We start from the raw sequence: 16,207 nt of genomic DNA, 5'->3' as shown, positions 1-16,207 counted from the left end.
TCGACTCGGGTTTTTCTAATGGAAGAAAGTATCTAAACGCAAATCACAAACTTCAAAGAAGAGTAATAGCAATACTAAATCAAAATAAATAATATAAATAAATAGTAACTTTCAAATTATGTCACATTCTGAAATCAAAATTTGATCTAGCAAAGAACATTTCAAAACAAGCACAAACGGGAAATGTTAAATATATCAAAGTCAGAAAACAAACACCGTCATCAGTTTTCATTGCATCACATCCCTTCTCCACCACCCATCATCTGCAAATAAACATAATTTGATAATTGGATTCAATCAAAGGAAAAAACAAATAAACACCATTATTTTGGTATTTAGAGATGGTTGGATCATTAAAAGTCTATAAACTATCCAAATTTTACGATAATTGTGAAATGACCTATATACCTCTCCTAAAGAAAACAACGAGTCTTACCTTGAATATATCACCAAACATGCCCTGCAGCGAGTTTTTGCGTTGAACTCCAAAGAACTTGGTGGCAATTTCATCTAGCAACTGTACCACATTCAGATATTTTTTGTCAGATCAAGAAAGAAATAAGAATAATTCCATACCAAATCATACCTCATAGAATGTAGGTTCTCTATCGAATTGAGCCTTGTAGTTCTGTCTCAGCATATTAAACAGAGGTAAAGCATCCCTCTCTAACCTGCACACACAATTTTTCGTTTTTTTTTATGAAACTAATCAATCTCAATGCATAAATTCAACATTGAAAGAAAAACCTAATAAAATAAGCTCAAAAAGGTTCTCATCTCTAAGACAGTTTAAGATACATCGAAATGACAAACACTATAATTCCAACTGAATCCAGATCCAGATGAGAAACAACTAATAAATCTCTGAATCTGGCACTAAGTTCTGGTTCCAAACGTGGTCTCATATGCATTCACATCGAGATGTTTGACAAAACAAAGTATTTCCAAATGGGGCAAATTCGTTTATCAATTGGCACCTGAGGAATTTTAGGGGATTAAATTTGGAGTTACTAAGCTTCTAATTGATAGAGAGGCCAAACCCCCACAATCATTAATATAATAAAATAGATGCAATATAGAAACTAAATATAAATAAGCCCTAAACTTAATTTTGTGGATGTGAAATGGTATATATAACTCACGTTAGCAATAGATATTTGACAAAATGCAATAGTTCGGAGTCATTAAAGTCTTGTTCCTTGTCCTTCACTTGCTTTTCAATCTCATCCATAACATAGTTAGCATCTCTCAAGTTGCCAAGAGATAAATACCTAGAAAAATAGCAGAAACCTCAGTAAATCAATTAGTTGTGAAATCAGTGAGTATCAAGATACAAAATAATATCCTACAATACAATATCTCAAAAGACAAGTAGAACACAAAAATGGTTCTAAGATATTAAATATTCGCAAAGCAATGTTAAAAACCGATATATTAGAGTCAATATAGAGTCTTTTCAAATAACCGAACCAATTTGATCCACACTCGAATATATTAATTAAAGTTATGATATACGGAGAAATTGAACATACTATTATTCCCTGATGGATAGTCAGCCAGGTTGACTTGCAAGTTTTAGACAGATCATGACTGCCACAAGGAATGAGGAGGAAATAAAAAAGGTTCTACTTACATTAAAACAGCTCGAGCAATAGCTAAATCATCTTCACCTGGATAACACTGCAAAACCGTCACCAGGAAAACAAAATGGATATAGTAAGATAGATTGAATAATGATGAGTTAGTTTAACAAGTCAAAGATGTTAATATTAGAAATTAGTAAGGCCCATGTTTGAATTAATTAACGTTTTGTAATATATCAACTAACATATGGAGATTAGTCTCACCGGAATTTAAATTTTAATATGTAATCAGAAAAGTGATTCAACTTTTATAATGGATGGAAACATTCGTGAGAATAAAAGGTCACACCTTCTCAGTAAAATTAACTAGTGTTGATGCAAACTCTTGAGGGCTTTTTCCACGAACAAAATGATATGATACACGATTCATGTCCTGAAAAGCAACATGAGTTATAGTTACATGCTAATAAATAAAATTAAAAATTACCAGATAATCACTTCTATTTTCATTAGTTTGTGAAGAATAAATATCAAGATGGTGTTCATTTGAATCCGCAACTGGAACTGCTAATGCAGCTGATTCGGGTCTTGAGTTGACATAAAGCTCTTATACTATTAACATTCATAACTAACTGTAAGCATAAGCAAAGGGAAATCTATTCTTTTGGACAATGTCAAGTATAGTTTCTTCCATTTTCTGTACTGCAGCAAAAATTAAGATTAGAGAACTATCATAAGACAATTATCTAATAGCCAAGTTCCAAGAAACTCCATAAATGAGTTCATAATTTTATACAAATAGTAAAACATGCATGCAGATAACTCTAAGAGGACCTTTCAAAATAACTACGCTGAAAAATGGACAACCTAGTAAGTTCAAGAAGGCCTTATGGAAACCTCTCAGATCATTAAAGATCCAAGGACACTAGAATATGCCATGTTGCACTAAATTCTAAGAGAAGTGCTTTCCGTTGGTAAAAAATATATTATTTCAACAAAGTCTGATAGATAGAAATAAAATGGTGAAATGCCCCAAGAATTGGATATTTGAGCTCCAAAGAAACCTACCACCTCAGGGGATTCAGAATATATGTATTCTGCTAGCATATCATGTAGTTCAGGGGATCCATTCTTTTGAGCTCCAAATTCTGCAGACCACCTTCCAATATAATATTTAACAAAAGACAACTAAAATTCAATATCCGTAAGCACAGAACAGAAGAAAAAATGATGACACACATTGAAACAAACAAATAATGTACAACCAGAGAAAGAGATTGGGGAACGGGGGTTTCCATGCTTACAGTGACTTAATAGCTTCATGCTTTAAGAAACAAAGAAAATGCAACCACCTATCTTCAACAATTACTTTGTTGGATTCTATGTCAGTTTGTGTAGATCAGATCCATCTTTCTAATGCTTCATTCAGTTTCTACCCTTTACCAATTCAATGTTCCATGGTGGATGAGTTGTTCAATAAACATTCACGTCCCATGTTCCAGACATTGTTTGTATTAATTAGAAATCGTCCTTGCGACAACTGTTAAAATACAAACTTTAACATTAAAAAATAATCAGTTTCTGACCCTATGTACAATTTTATTTAATTTGTTATCGGGAAATTCCAATTATGTTTCATTTCTCTTCAACTTATTGTGTTGCTTTGTTATCAATTATGTGCATGTTTGGAGGTAATAACACAAACATTTCTCATGGACAATCATTTGCACAGATGCAAGATGCTTTAATGACCATGTGTCCAGCACTCCAGCTTGTGGTTCATAATATGTGATCATTTATCTTTTAAGTAAATAACTATCTACTTAGGCTTGAAAAAGACTGTTTGAAAGTACAGTTTACTTTTGGAGTAAACATCATCCTATTTCACTTGAGCTTAAAGGGTAAACTAAATTCTGGGTGCATTGGAATTTTTCCAAAACAAAGGAACGTTAAGATTTCTCATGTTAATAACTTTTGGAGTTAGCATCATCCTACTTCACTTGAGGTTAAAGGGTAAACTAAATTCTGGGTTGGACCTTTGCCAAAACAAAGGAACGTTAAGATTTCTCATGTTAATAACTTTGCTATCAAGGAAATATCATATGTTTATAGTCCATCATTGGTTTCAGTACTTGTATATCAACTCTGTAGTCTGTAACGATTATCTACTGTCAAGGAATCCAACAAATATGACTCAATGTCTCATCTTGGAAACACTATTTTATTTTTGTTTCTGTATTTAGATCCAAACAAAACAACCAATATATTTCAATTTGTCACTCTCTAAGTTTAGTTTTCAAACTTTAACAAACATAAAAGTGTTACCAAATTTGGCATACTTCCAACAACAAAAATTTGGCAGGGAATCCAACAAATATGACTCATTGTCTCCACTTGGAAGCACTTTTTATTTTTGTTTCTGTATTTGGATCCAAATGCAAAACAACCAATATATATTATTTTAATTTGTCACTCTCTAAGTTTACTTTTCAAACGCTAACAAAAATAAAAGTGTTTCCAAATTTGGCATGCTTCCATCAACAAAAAATATAGTGAAAGATGTTTCAAGTCCAATGGTAGACATACAAGTGCTAGAAAGGATATTTAGAACTATACAAGTATTAACATAATCATAATGCAAGAGTTTGGATGAAAATGGAGATTTTGAAAAAACTACTTTATTATTATTTTGATGCAAGTGGGCCAAGTGGCTACCAAAGTTCCCACGTTTGTAACAAGTTGTTAGTGACCTACTCTACAGATTTCTAAGAGCAAGAAAGTTTACATTTCAGCAAAAAAAATGTTTTTTTGGCATCTAAGAGACCAACTCTTCTCTCACCAAAGTGCTTGTCGGTGCATTGGAATTCTAGTTTTTCTTATGTAATTTGAAAGCAAAATGTAATGTCCTACTTCTCTAAGGCCTAAAAACATCTCTAAACAGTCGACAAGAATATTCGCCATGTCACACACAAGTGTAAAAATAGCAAAACGTGTAACAAGTGTGTCAAACCAAGTGCATACTAGTAATTCTTTGTCTCTATGTATTACCCTACAATATTCAAAAGTATCTGATTTGAGATCTACATGCTCCTTAGCACAAATCAAGAAAAGAAAAGAGGGCCAAAAGACATGTACGCCATGCATCTCAAGATGAACAAACAATAACATGAATTCTTTTGGCCACAAAAAAGGATCAGTTCGTGTATAATGTTTCAATTAGATTACTATATTGCGCGTGGAACCCCAGTGTTTTTAGTAGGATATGAATTATGTTAGATCAAATAAATTTATAATGATCATGCTCAGTAAATGTTTCTATTAAATTCGCCCTTCATGGTTGAACTACTTTAAAGTGAAATAAGATAAGTGAAGGAAATCTTACTTAATAGCAGCCTTTAGAAATGATGAGGCAACTTCCACTCGCGTTTTTGCAGCTCCTAGAGCTTCAGAAAGTTTCTGCATGTCATCATCATCAGGCATGTCCAAGTTTTGTGGGACAGGAATCCGGGGAAACTTCTTGACAATTGTACGGAGACGTTCTGATAATGTTTTTTTTTCACAATCAACATATTAGCAAAAAGCTAAATCAAAGAAAGAAATAGAGCTACCAGTGGTGAATTATCGGACAACACAAAAAAAAATTCCTTTCTCTTTGTAGTACTTCAGAAGTTGATTAGGATAAGAGTACCAATTGCTCAAATAGGGGAAAGAAAGATTCATAGTGGAAGTTTTGGATAGCATATGATAAGAGGAAAACAATTAGTGGTCAGAAAGATGCTAATATGAAAAGTTACCATTTATTTTGACACCGAGAAGATACTATTCACATAAAGCTTCTAACATTAAAAAGTTGCCATATTCAAAGAGTTTCTGTCCCTAGAAGGTAGTTCTTGAGTTGAAATCTTGTAGGCAGCGCGAATAGGCCAGCTCAATTCTCATATAAATTCTAATAAAGGAAAACATGAAGAAGAAATATAAAATATTTATTTTACAAACACGATTTCCATTTTATCAGGACTTCTGTATGTACAAGATAAGATGTTCCATAATTTATCAACAAATAGAAACCAGGAAGATAGTCAACCTAATATATGTTTTTCCCAGTACCTCTATCAAAGTCTTCCCCTTCTGAAATATTATATGGCTATCATCGGAAAAAATAATTGATCAGGCTGAGTTAGGAGGATGATTAATAGTCTATTTGAACAAAAGAGAAATGAGTTATATGTCTTCCATGAGATACATTTTTGTTTCGAGTTATATGTAGTACATGCATGTGAACCTTCATAAAACTAACTCTTTTAAGAGCTCATCAGCAATAGCTTCAATCACGTAAATTTCCATTTGGTGACCATATCACGCATATTTGATCCATCAGAAAACTAACTCTTGGTCACTTCATGTATAGGGTAAAGTGACCAAAAACAACTTCACCACAAGTATTTGACTTTTACAACATAGCTTATGGATGTGGCCCTAATAAAACTAACTCGTGAAGATTTGAATCAAAGATTGACTAACCCAGAGTAGTTTCATCATATTGATATTTCCCTTTGACAAGAGCCTCTGTAAACAAATTTGCAAGCTCGGCTCCACAAGTAACCTGAAGTTTAAGAGAGGTATATGAAAGCTTAGTGATAGAATTAGTCATTATGACTGCAAATTAGGAGGAAACAATAAAAATCATCTGAGTGATGAATAAAAGGATTTAGCTTTATTAAATGGTCTAGCCCAATTATGGTTGTTTTGTTATGGAGGGATTCAGAAAACAATCTAAACACCACATAGTTGATGTTCTACCAATGCCCAATTTGCTTTCATCTTTTGTAACAGCATCTAGCTTCAATATTTGATTTGATATGGTTTTAACAATGTAGGACTTACACAAAAGATGAGCATGAAAGGCATCAAGGTACAATACAAAATTATTGCACACAAACTCCATAAGTTTACAGCCTAACATAAAATAACGGAATTACAACAAAAAAGGTGTGTAGCAACAGAATATAACATTACTCTGCCATCGAGCATGTAAAATAGTATCACATCTCTCTTTGAGATTGGCGTTGGGAATACCAGCAGTGGATTGAGCAACGAGGATTACCTGTTCATGTTCCAACTGAACGCAAGCTCCTGAATGAAGAACATCCAAGGCTTCAGCATCCCTATCAGCTGATGCATACCTGGGCAGACAGGCATCTCTCACAAAGTAAGGAAATTAAGCCATCCAAGCATATATGAAGGATAAATAGTTTCATTACATACAAGTTTAACAAAAAAAAAATAAAAAAATGGTAGTTCTATTCAAATTGAAACAATAAACGTGTATTCCTCAATCTACATTTAACAAAAAAAAATGTAGAATGGAAGCACATTGACCGGAAGGCACCAGATAAGCTTTTAATTATCCTAATAAAAATAACCAATAAGTCTAGCATTTCCTAGAACAAAAGGTAAGCATAGCTGAGATGCTGATATCCAAGTTCTCATCTTTCGGTTTCTCTCTACTCTTTCACCTATGGCTTCAACCAATTCTCCTTCTTCTCAACACGTGTTCAGTTATCTTTCACCTAATTCACAATTTCAGCATGTAAAACCTATATTTTCTCTTAATCTAATCCTCCTCAGCAAATCCTCAATAAAGTCTTAAACACCGGAATACAATTCAATCCCGAAAACTAGATTTACATCTTCTCCACATTAATCAAAGTAGTTCCTAGAACAAAATGCAGCTCAAAGGAGCTTCAAGGTAATATAACATACAAACAAGCTAAAATAAATAAATTAAAGAATACACCTATGAAGAACTATAATACCTTGCGCTAATAGACTTATACATTTGCTGAGCTCCATAGAAATCACCTTCTCTAACCATCTTCTCAAATTTGTCAATATACTGAAAATTTTAAAATCTAAAAAATCAAATTCGAATAGACATAGGTTTAATCGAATTACACATCAACCAGCTAAAAGAACCACGTAGATGATTCGTCAAAAGGAATAGAAAATCCCTAAATCAGCATAATTGTATATATATATCCACACATACCTCCTGTGCTGGAGGTAATACACCTTTCTTGGCCCTCTCTCGCGACATGGATGCTCTGATTTCGAACTCTCTGCTTCAGATGACGGAACTACAGAATGTGAGAAAGTGTGTGAGTTGAAAGATGATAAGAAATGAGAAATGCGATCTTGTTAGTGATGGAAAGAGAATGAAAGTGGAAATGGAGAAGAGAGAAACAATTGAGGAGAAGGAGATCCTTACCGTCGGGAAGATCAACGCCGGACCGGAGTTGTATGGCCGAGAGAGAAAGAGTCCAGGAAATCTCAATTTCTCAATCCCTATGAAAAACATGACATTTTTTTTATTTCTTTTATATTTAACTATGACCAAAAATAAAATTTAAATAACTTCCTCAATACTTTAAATAATCTTTTTTTTCTCAATAACATATTTTTAAATTAAATTTGTCATAAGTAGTACTCCATAATAAAAAAATAATTGGGTAACTCCAATATAAAAGTTTTGTTTAAGAAAATATAAATATTTACGTTTATGTAGAACTATGAATATGATAAGATTTATAAATAATAAATTAAATTTATTTTTTTCTGTTAAATTTTATGTAAGTTATACATATTTCACTAGAGATATTTTGCATTTATTTAAATTGAGAATTATATATAAAAAATGTATAATTAAATATGATAAAATTAAATAAATAATTGATTATTAATATATCAAATTGCATTAACCATTTAAAAATAAAATTCTCAATTCGAAGAATGAATTTTGAGTTTCTAAGCGTACAAAAAAACAAAAAAACGGTATTATTTCAAATATTTTGAACGATAATAAAATCTGCATTAGTCACCGAAATGTGAAAAAATAAATAAAATTATGAGATACTTTTAAAACAATTTCATATATGAAAGATCAATTTTAATAATTATTTATTAAAAATATAAAAATAATTCAAACCCGATAATTTTGTCTCTATTCAAAATGGACAAATACGTATTCAATTAATGATAAATGATGATATGAACAACAAATTAATCAAGATAACAAAAATATAAGAAGCGAAAAGATAAACAACACATTTTCATATAATACAAAATTGGGAAAAAAAATTATAATAAAAATTGACTAAATGGCACTTAGTTAAATTATATTTATATTTTTAATTACTAATTATATTCTAAACCTACATAAAAAAATACATCTTTCACCTCCTTCCCAAGGTCATTTGACTTCTTCTACCTCCGGCCGCGCCCTATTCTTCAGACTACTCGCCGGCCAGTTTCAGACGTCGTCGACGACGAAGCAGGTCTTCCACCTGTCGACAGTATCACTCCACGTCCGACAACCGATTTAGGTTTCATTCGACTATTCCTTAATTTCTGTTGATTTAGGTTTTCGAATTTGCTACTGTAAGTAGTGAATTGAAAGATCTATCTTATGTATTCTACTTTGTTCATGCATCTGTTGTATGTCCCCTCTTGCTGTATTATTCTGTGACGTTCTTCATTAAATCATATAAGTTCATTTGGTTGTCATAGCTTTAAGATAGTCAGTCAGATAGGAACTTATTTGTTTGCTACAAGATCTGATAACTTGGATGACCTTGAGAAAAAAAAAAAGCCTATGTTGGGGATATATAAAACATGATTTATAGAGAAAAGTATGCTTGTTAATAGAGCTTCATTCACTGCTTATTGTGATAGGATTTCATTCTCTGTCTGTTTTGGTTGACCTGTGAATCTTTACCTGAAGTTTATAGAAACATTAAGTTTGGAAAATGATATTTGAGATATTGAAAAGCATAAACTGGAATGCCAAATAGGGTAATAAGTAATAACATGACTTGGGGAGTTCAATGATTTTCAGTTGGTGTGGAGACAAAATGGGTTTTTCTTCTTCTGCCGCATCTTGGAAAGCTATGAATATCTATCGTAATCTTTTGAAAGCTGTGAGGAAGCATGTAGGCAAAGAGGATTACAAGCGTCATTTCACCGAATTTGTAACTCAGGAATTTCGAAAGAGTAGCAGCATTTCAGATCACTCTGTAATCAAGCAAAAATTGAAGCTTGCTCGTGACTACACCTTGCATTTGAACAGCCTTCATTACCATAAGGTATATAGTTTATCTCCTTTTCCTCCCATCTCCATTCAATATAAAGGATTTACTTGTCTAGCATGATACTGTAACTGATGCATTTGTACTTGAATTGGGTTTCTAGGATTAACCAATTTCTTTTTAGTTATTTCAAACTATAATTCATAATCAGAGATGACATTTCTAAGAGGGTTTGCATGAAAATATTCTATATTAAAGCTTTTGAGTCATTCTTGAGTCTGGTCTGGTCTGGTTCAACCGGCTCATACCATTTGCATGATTTACTGATACTATAGGAAAATGATGCCTCTTTTTTATGTTCTCTCTTTTGTTTGAAGTATTAAACCTAAATGATGAACTTGGGGTTCCATGTAGGAATTGCTGTACTCTTACAATGTTGCAATCGATAGATCAGATGAAATGAAAAAAGTATTGGGAAAATCTGCTGCAAGTGTGGGGCTTCAACTGCCAGAAGTGTATCAGCCTTGATCATTGGTGAGATTTATTTTGTTTATTTTCTGTTATGCTCAATCGGGTTGAAGCGTGTTTGTCAACAAAAGGACTCATATGCATCTCGGACTAATCTGATGCGCAGAAAGTAACTAGTTTTGAATAACAACATCATCGAAATAAAGAGGCCAAATGGTTTTCGGTTCTGAGTATTATGCGTTGGGAATGTATGTATCAAATCGTTCTGGTTGGGAATGAGTTTATGGTGAAAAACAAATAGTTGGTGTCTCCAAATTTAAGAGATTCACATTTTGCATCACTTTTGTATTTAAACCCTAAACCCTTATATAAGTTGTCTTAGTGAGTAACTATTTTTTTTTTGTCTTTTTAGAAGTAGATTGAAATAACATTGCTAAATTAAATACTTTTTTGGAATATACTATTAATTTAATAATAGTTTTTATATTAATATATATAATTATAATAAAATATTAAGGATTTGAGTTTGTTTGGTTTTCTCACTTAGACCATCTCTAACCGAAAGATCCATTTTCAAACTCATTTTGTTGTAAATGTCACATCAAACAGTAATTCTACTCCAACCGAAAAACTCATTCTCAAACTCAAAAGAATATTCTTATAATATTTTTTCTTACATCAACTTTTATAACTTTTTAATATCACCCATATATTTTACAAACTTATAAATTACACCACAATATTATAATATCATCCAAATATTTTAAACTTAAATATAAATTAATTATAAAAATTTATTAAAAATTCAAAAATTACAATACACGAACAAATTGAAATTACAAAAATTTAAAAATATTTTTATTTTGTTGTGTTGATGTTTTATTTTAGTTTATGAAGTACTTTGTATTTTGTGTATTATTGTAATGTATTTGGTAATTTTTATAATTATATATAATATAATATATATATATTAAAGTAATTTTTTTTAATATTATTATAATTTTTTAAATTATATTATAAATTTATGTTATATAAAAAATATTATATAAATTAAATTAATAATTATATAAATAAACTTTATATAAAATATAAGATAAAAATAAAATATAAATAAATAAAACATATAAATAAATAAAACATATAAATAAATAAAACATATAAACAAATTAAAATATAAATAAAATATATAAATTAATTATATAAATAAGTTTAATATATAAAATAAATAAAATAAAAGTTCAAAGGCTAAAAAGTAAAAAAGAAAAAATATATGCGATCTGCTACATTAACAACGCATATATGCAGTATTTGGAGAGAGAGTATATGATATCTCATTTTTGGTTTCCATTTGGCGTACTATTGGAGCTGCTGATCCCATTTTGGGTTTCATTTTGCAGCTCCATTGGAGATGCTCTTAGACGATTAAAACTCATTTTGTTTTTGAACTTGTAAAAATGACTCAAATTATTTTTTTCAATCATTTTTTTTTTTAACTCATAAAAAACTAACATAGAAAACATTAAATATATATTTAAAAAACAAAACTAACTCTATAAAATAAAACTAACATAGTTAGTTAAATATATTATTTTATTTAATTTTAAATAATTTTTTATTGGTTTTTAATTTTTTTAGTTCTGTATTTAATATTAAATTTAATAAAATATTTTTTTAAAATAAAATAATAATATTATAAATTAAAATAATAAATATAATCAACTATTTAAAATATGTCAAAATATAATATATTTTTTAAATTTACTTTTAAAACAATATTTCCATTTAATTATTATTTTATATATTTTATAGTAGAATGCTATTTTAAATTAATTATTTAATAAATATTCAAATAAAAAATTAATATATTTATCCGTTTTTTATTAATATTTTAAAACTATAAATAAATACATCTTTTATATATAAATTAATCATTATATTTAATATATTTTAAATAGTTAATAAATATTTATTATTTTAATTTATAATACTATTATAATTGTATATTTTTTAATAAAAATATTAAGTTATTATTATTAACTAAAAATTAATAGAATTGTTTAATAAAAAATAATTATATTATTTGAAAAGATATAGTATCAAATTAATTAATTAAAAAGTCTAGTCAAATATGTTAATTAATCCAATCCAACCCAACTCGAAGTGCCCGACTATCGACTTATATGGCAGAATTGCGAGCCAATAATGGTCCTAAATGGTAATATATATATATTTATATATATTTTAAAAAGATAAATTTAAACAATATAATGTAATTTGAATAAAAATCTGAAAACTGATTAAAAGTTGAAGGAAAAGTATCAATAATAATTTTAATAAAAATTAATACTGAAATAAATGAAGTTAATTTTGTGAAAATCTATGGCAGAAGAATTGTAAAAGGAAGGAAGGAACCATGACTTGTAATTAGCGTCGTTCTTCATCTCCGTCTTCTCTCTCTATTTGTCTCTCTCCCACCCCCTTCGAATCTCGCAAAAAAATCAATCTTTCTTCATCTTCCGGAAAGAGAAAGCAAGGATCTGCCATGGATGAGTATACGCGAGAAATGATGGACCTTAAGACCCTCGTTACGCGAACCCTAGAGAAGAAGGGCGTTCTCGCCAAGATCCGAGTATATCTCCCTCCACACTCTCTCTTCGCAATTTTTCTTTTTTCCATTTTAACGATACCGATCTTCCTCATTTCTAGCCTACATTCTCCTGTTGTTGTTTACTATTTGATTTGGTTTAAACTAAAGGAAAAGCTTCCTTGATATACATTTCATTTTTATTTGATCAGCTAGAGTAATAACTAATGCTTTTATTTGCTGCAATTTGTTCTTGTTTATTTTAATCTGAAACAAAATGTTTGGATAATTTTGGGGCTTTCTTTCTTTTGTTGAATGTTTTAGGATTATCATCTCCAGTTCAACACCGTAATAATAATTCCTGGTTTAATTTACTACATATAAATTTGAAATTTGAAGGTTTATTTATTTGGATGAGCTTTCCATTTTATGGTGGAATATCTGTCAATTCTATTCACTACACTAGTTTCCATGACTATAGTTAACAGAAAAACAATGGTGGAATGTATTCACGTATATTAGTTGATAGATTTCCTGTTGTAGGCTGAGTTGAGAGCAAGTGTTTTTGAGGCAATTGAGGAAGAAGATAGGGCAATAGAGAAAGATGATGGCTTACCCGCTGCACTATTGGGAAGCTGCAATGATCGTGCAAAGCGACTTCATGCTACCGCACCAGGTTCGTCTTTTCAAAATTATCATCTTTATCTTTTGATCTTGATCATGTACCTCAAAAAACTATTGTCTTTTACGCTATTGGGTAGAGCTTTATTTGGTATGAGTATCAGTCACTACTTTTGAAATTAGTAGTTATTGATAATGCATGAAAACTTTGTGTCAAAAGAACAAAAATCAGATATAGTCCTGTGTGAGATGTGGCTTTCATGTAAGCTATTCCTAATTTCTAAAACTAAAATTTCATAATGAGGTTTGTAAACATTGATATGAAAAGTTGTGTGGATCATAAATAGTTAACAAAAATCTCTGTCCAAATTATAAAGAGGTTTTGTATTTATCAATAATCCTTCCACCTTCCTGTTAGTACCGTTTCTTTCTATGGCTAGACTTCCGTCTGCCAACTTGTTTCACTTTTACGTACTCAATTTCTTCTCAGAAGTTTCTTATGTGAACTTTTTGTTTCATCTTATTATAGAAAGAGTTAATATCTTTAGAATTGGAAGTCTTTGTTGTTTGACCTTCAACCATTTTTGCTTGTGCTATGGTTAATATCTATAGTGCCCCCCAGAAATTCTTGGATTTCTCGCTTAGTTACTTGCCACCACTATCCCCATTTGGAAACATTTATCATCTCTGTTTTTGTATCCGGATCCATATGAGAAACAACCAATACATTTTGAATCTATCTCTAGCTAAGTTTAGTTTCCAAACATCATCTGATCTTAGATATGTTTCTTTATCCAATTGTTTTTGTTATCTAGGTGTTTCTAAGTAGGGATATCATATCACCATTCCATGTTGCTATTGCATCAGTCTATTTTCTTGTTACAAGTTAGCAATATCAATTAGATACTTACTACATAAGTATTTTGTGTATTTGGAAGGATAATTTTCACAAATTCTTTGCAAGAAAACTAAATTTTTGATACGGGCAATCAACTCTGTTACAATCATCTAGTATGATCACTTTTTTTAAGGACAAAAATTTCATATATATTCCAGTCCAGGTGATAATTAAGCATGTAGATATTATGAACTGAGGCGGCATGATAGTAAAGTTCTTCAGTGCTATGTTTCTGCATTTAAAATGTAACTTTTGGTCTGTTTTTATTTAAGTAGGTGAAACAATTATGTGGCATGTATATTTATCTGTATGCTCTATTTCCTCTTGTTCTTGCATATTAACAGTCTTAGTTATTGTGCAGGAAGCTTGCTAACTGCTTTGGTTTGTGAATATTTAGACTGGGCACAACTTAACCATACATTAAAGGTTTACTTGCCAGAGTGTAATTTGGTAACAAACTCGTACAAAATGCTTTTTTATCTTTGATCCAATTTTTGGTATGCCTTAGTTGTAAACACTTTTGTGCTGATTTTACAGCAAAAAGATTCCTGGAAATCCGAGTTGAAAGACTTTAGCAGCAAGAATGGTTATGATCTTAACAAGACTGGTGATAGTCCTTTGCTTTTGGACGTCCTCGAAGGATTTTTGAAGTATGAGGTCTGTTCTGCCATTCCATGTCTGAATTTTCTTCCATATGCTTGTAATTATTAGTATGGCTTCTGACCATAGTTACCCAGTGAAGAAAATCTTACTAAGATTATTATTATTATTATTCTTTTTGCTCAGAAAAATTGAAATTTGTTCCATTTCTTGCTTCAGGATTCACAGAACTTATCCCAATCAAGAGGAGCTGGGAGGAGACTAGCTATTAACGAAAATGAACCAGCATCTAATTTAGAATCAAGAAACACTAGAAGACCAACGTCATCATCAGTTGTTGGTGGTTTGCCTCCTCTTGGAAGGTTGATTGTCCTAAATATTTATTGGTTTCTCTTATAACATGCATATTCTGTTTTGCTTATTTCACAAATTATGTTATATTGCAGGTCCATCCCTGCTTCCCATGCATCTGGTTAGTAAGGTTGTTTAGATTTTCTAGATAAATTCTTATTGCTTCTAGTTTTTCTCAGTCAAAATAGTAATGTTCTGGCAGATAGGAGAGCAGGTTCGTCTACATCAGGTTACAGGAAAGACGAGTATAATTGGCGATACGAGAATGACGAGTCGCCAGATGATGTAATTCGTGCATCGGCTGATATGGAGAACCTTCAATTGGGTAGAAAAGCCAAGAATTTAACATCTTCTTGGAGGTTTGTATCTTTATATGGTCATTTCTTTATGTTTCTCTTTTAGATTAAATTGGAACTGTACTTATCAGAATCAAACCTAGGGCCTTGTTTGACGTGGGTTATTTGAAATATTTCCAAATAACCCACTTTCCAATCAACAATCTGCTCATCATTCAGATCATCAACCAATGTACCCTTTTAATATTTATACCCCTTGTGACTTTTTTACTAAAATTACCTATTTTTTCACAACCTACATCAAACAAGATTATTTGAAAATAATCCCAGATCAAGCAAGCCCTTCAATTATCTCTAAAGCTTGGCGATTAACATGTCAAATTTGGTTGGTATACAGGTATGGAGGGGATGGAATCGCAGACGATGATGGGAGGGGTGGCTGATCGATTGATCGCCAATGGCAAAAACAATACCCTAAACCTGCTTAATTGGTTTTGTAGGTTTGTTTGTATTTTATTTCTAGCTATTGTAGTGTCGTTATATGTAGGAAACATTGCGGTTGTGTTGCAATTTGTGTTAGTAATTTGCTTGGCTTCTTCTTTATGATTTAAGGAGTTCTGAAATTGGAATTTATTGTCTAAAGGGTGTCTCTTGTGTGGTTTGAATATTTAAATTGATGTCTCAAGATGATGAATATTGTTTTTTTTCTTCTATGGGTGGTT

At 30.9% G+C, this 16,207-nt stretch overlaps 3 protein-coding genes across 3 annotated transcripts; 2 read left to right on the top strand and 1 right to left on the bottom strand.

Moving 5' to 3' along the window:
- Positions 1 to 70: 70 nt before the first annotated feature.
- Positions 71 to 7,966, bottom strand: LOC124940259 (protein GET4). The gene is made up of 13 exons (XM_047480758.1): positions 7,852 to 7,966; positions 7,633 to 7,720; positions 7,400 to 7,479; positions 6,688 to 6,766; positions 6,105 to 6,186; positions 4,966 to 5,122; positions 2,652 to 2,742; positions 1,933 to 2,016; positions 1,634 to 1,680; positions 1,143 to 1,271; positions 587 to 671; positions 437 to 517; positions 71 to 263 (listed from the first exon to the last, which is right to left on the bottom strand). Exons 2-13 carry the CDS (start codon positions 7,678 to 7,680, stop codon positions 237 to 239), a joined length of 990 nt encoding a protein of 329 aa, XP_047336714.1. The 5' UTR covers positions 7,681 to 7,720; positions 7,852 to 7,966; the 3' UTR covers positions 71 to 236.
- An 839-nt stretch (positions 7,967 to 8,805) lies between these two features.
- On the top strand, positions 8,806 to 10,543 carry LOC124940026. Its single transcript, XM_047480504.1, has 4 exons — positions 8,806 to 8,965; positions 9,478 to 9,724; positions 10,082 to 10,201; positions 10,302 to 10,543. The coding sequence occupies exons 2-3, from the start codon at positions 9,494 to 9,496 to the stop codon at positions 10,193 to 10,195; spliced, it is 345 nt and encodes a 114-aa protein (XP_047336460.1). The 5' UTR covers positions 8,806 to 8,965; positions 9,478 to 9,493; the 3' UTR covers positions 10,196 to 10,201; positions 10,302 to 10,543.
- Positions 10,544 to 12,541: 1,998 nt separating this feature from the next.
- LOC124938539 (protein TONNEAU 1a-like) lies at positions 12,542 to 16,192 on the top strand. The gene is made up of 8 exons (XM_047478999.1): positions 12,542 to 12,764; positions 13,263 to 13,395; positions 14,600 to 14,688; positions 14,776 to 14,895; positions 15,058 to 15,200; positions 15,285 to 15,310; positions 15,392 to 15,548; positions 15,883 to 16,192. The coding sequence occupies exons 1-8, from the start codon at positions 12,678 to 12,680 to the stop codon at positions 15,926 to 15,928; spliced, it is 801 nt and encodes a 266-aa protein (XP_047334955.1). The 5' UTR covers positions 12,542 to 12,677; the 3' UTR covers positions 15,929 to 16,192.
- Positions 16,193 to 16,207: the final 15 nt, after the last annotated feature.

The sequence above is a fragment of the Impatiens glandulifera genome, chromosome 5, assembly GCF_907164915.1.
Source record: "Impatiens glandulifera chromosome 5, dImpGla2.1, whole genome shotgun sequence".
Classification (NCBI taxonomy): Eukaryota; Viridiplantae; Streptophyta; class Magnoliopsida; order Ericales; family Balsaminaceae; genus Impatiens; species Impatiens glandulifera.
Note: the sequence above shows the minus strand (reverse complement) of the source record. Positions and strands in the feature narration are given on the sequence as shown.

What these genes read in the sequence shown, in the direction of transcription:
- LOC124940026 (XM_047480504.1), top strand. Translation starts at nt 9,494, where the DNA reads ATGGGTTTTTCTTCTTCTGCCGCATCTTGGAAAGCTATGAATATCTAT. An exon ending in ACAGCCTTCATTACCATAAG is followed by an intron (nt 9,725 to 10,081) that starts GTATATAGTTTA and finishes GGTTCCATGTAG; the next exon opens with GAATTGCTGTACTCTTACAA.
- LOC124940259 (XM_047480758.1), bottom strand. Translation starts at nt 7,680, where the DNA reads ATGTCGCGAGAGAGGGCCAAGAAAGGTGTATTACCTCCAGCACAGGAG. An exon ending in TATTACCTCCAGCACAGGAG is followed by an intron (nt 7,480 to 7,632) that starts GTATGTGTGGAT and finishes TAAAATTTTCAG; the next exon opens with TATATTGACAAATTTGAGAA. An exon ending in GAGAACCTACATTCTATGAG is followed by an intron (nt 518 to 586) that starts GTATGATTTGGT and finishes AATGTGGTACAG; the next exon opens with TTGCTAGATGAAATTGCCAC.
- LOC124938539 (XM_047478999.1), top strand. Translation starts at nt 12,678, where the DNA reads ATGGATGAGTATACGCGAGAAATGATGGACCTTAAGACCCTCGTTACG. An exon ending in GGTTTGCCTCCTCTTGGAAG is followed by an intron (nt 15,201 to 15,284) that starts GTTGATTGTCCT and finishes GTTATATTGCAG; the next exon opens with GTCCATCCCTGCTTCCCATG. An exon ending in CCCTGCTTCCCATGCATCTG is followed by an intron (nt 15,311 to 15,391) that starts GTTAGTAAGGTT and finishes ATGTTCTGGCAG; the next exon opens with ATAGGAGAGCAGGTTCGTCT.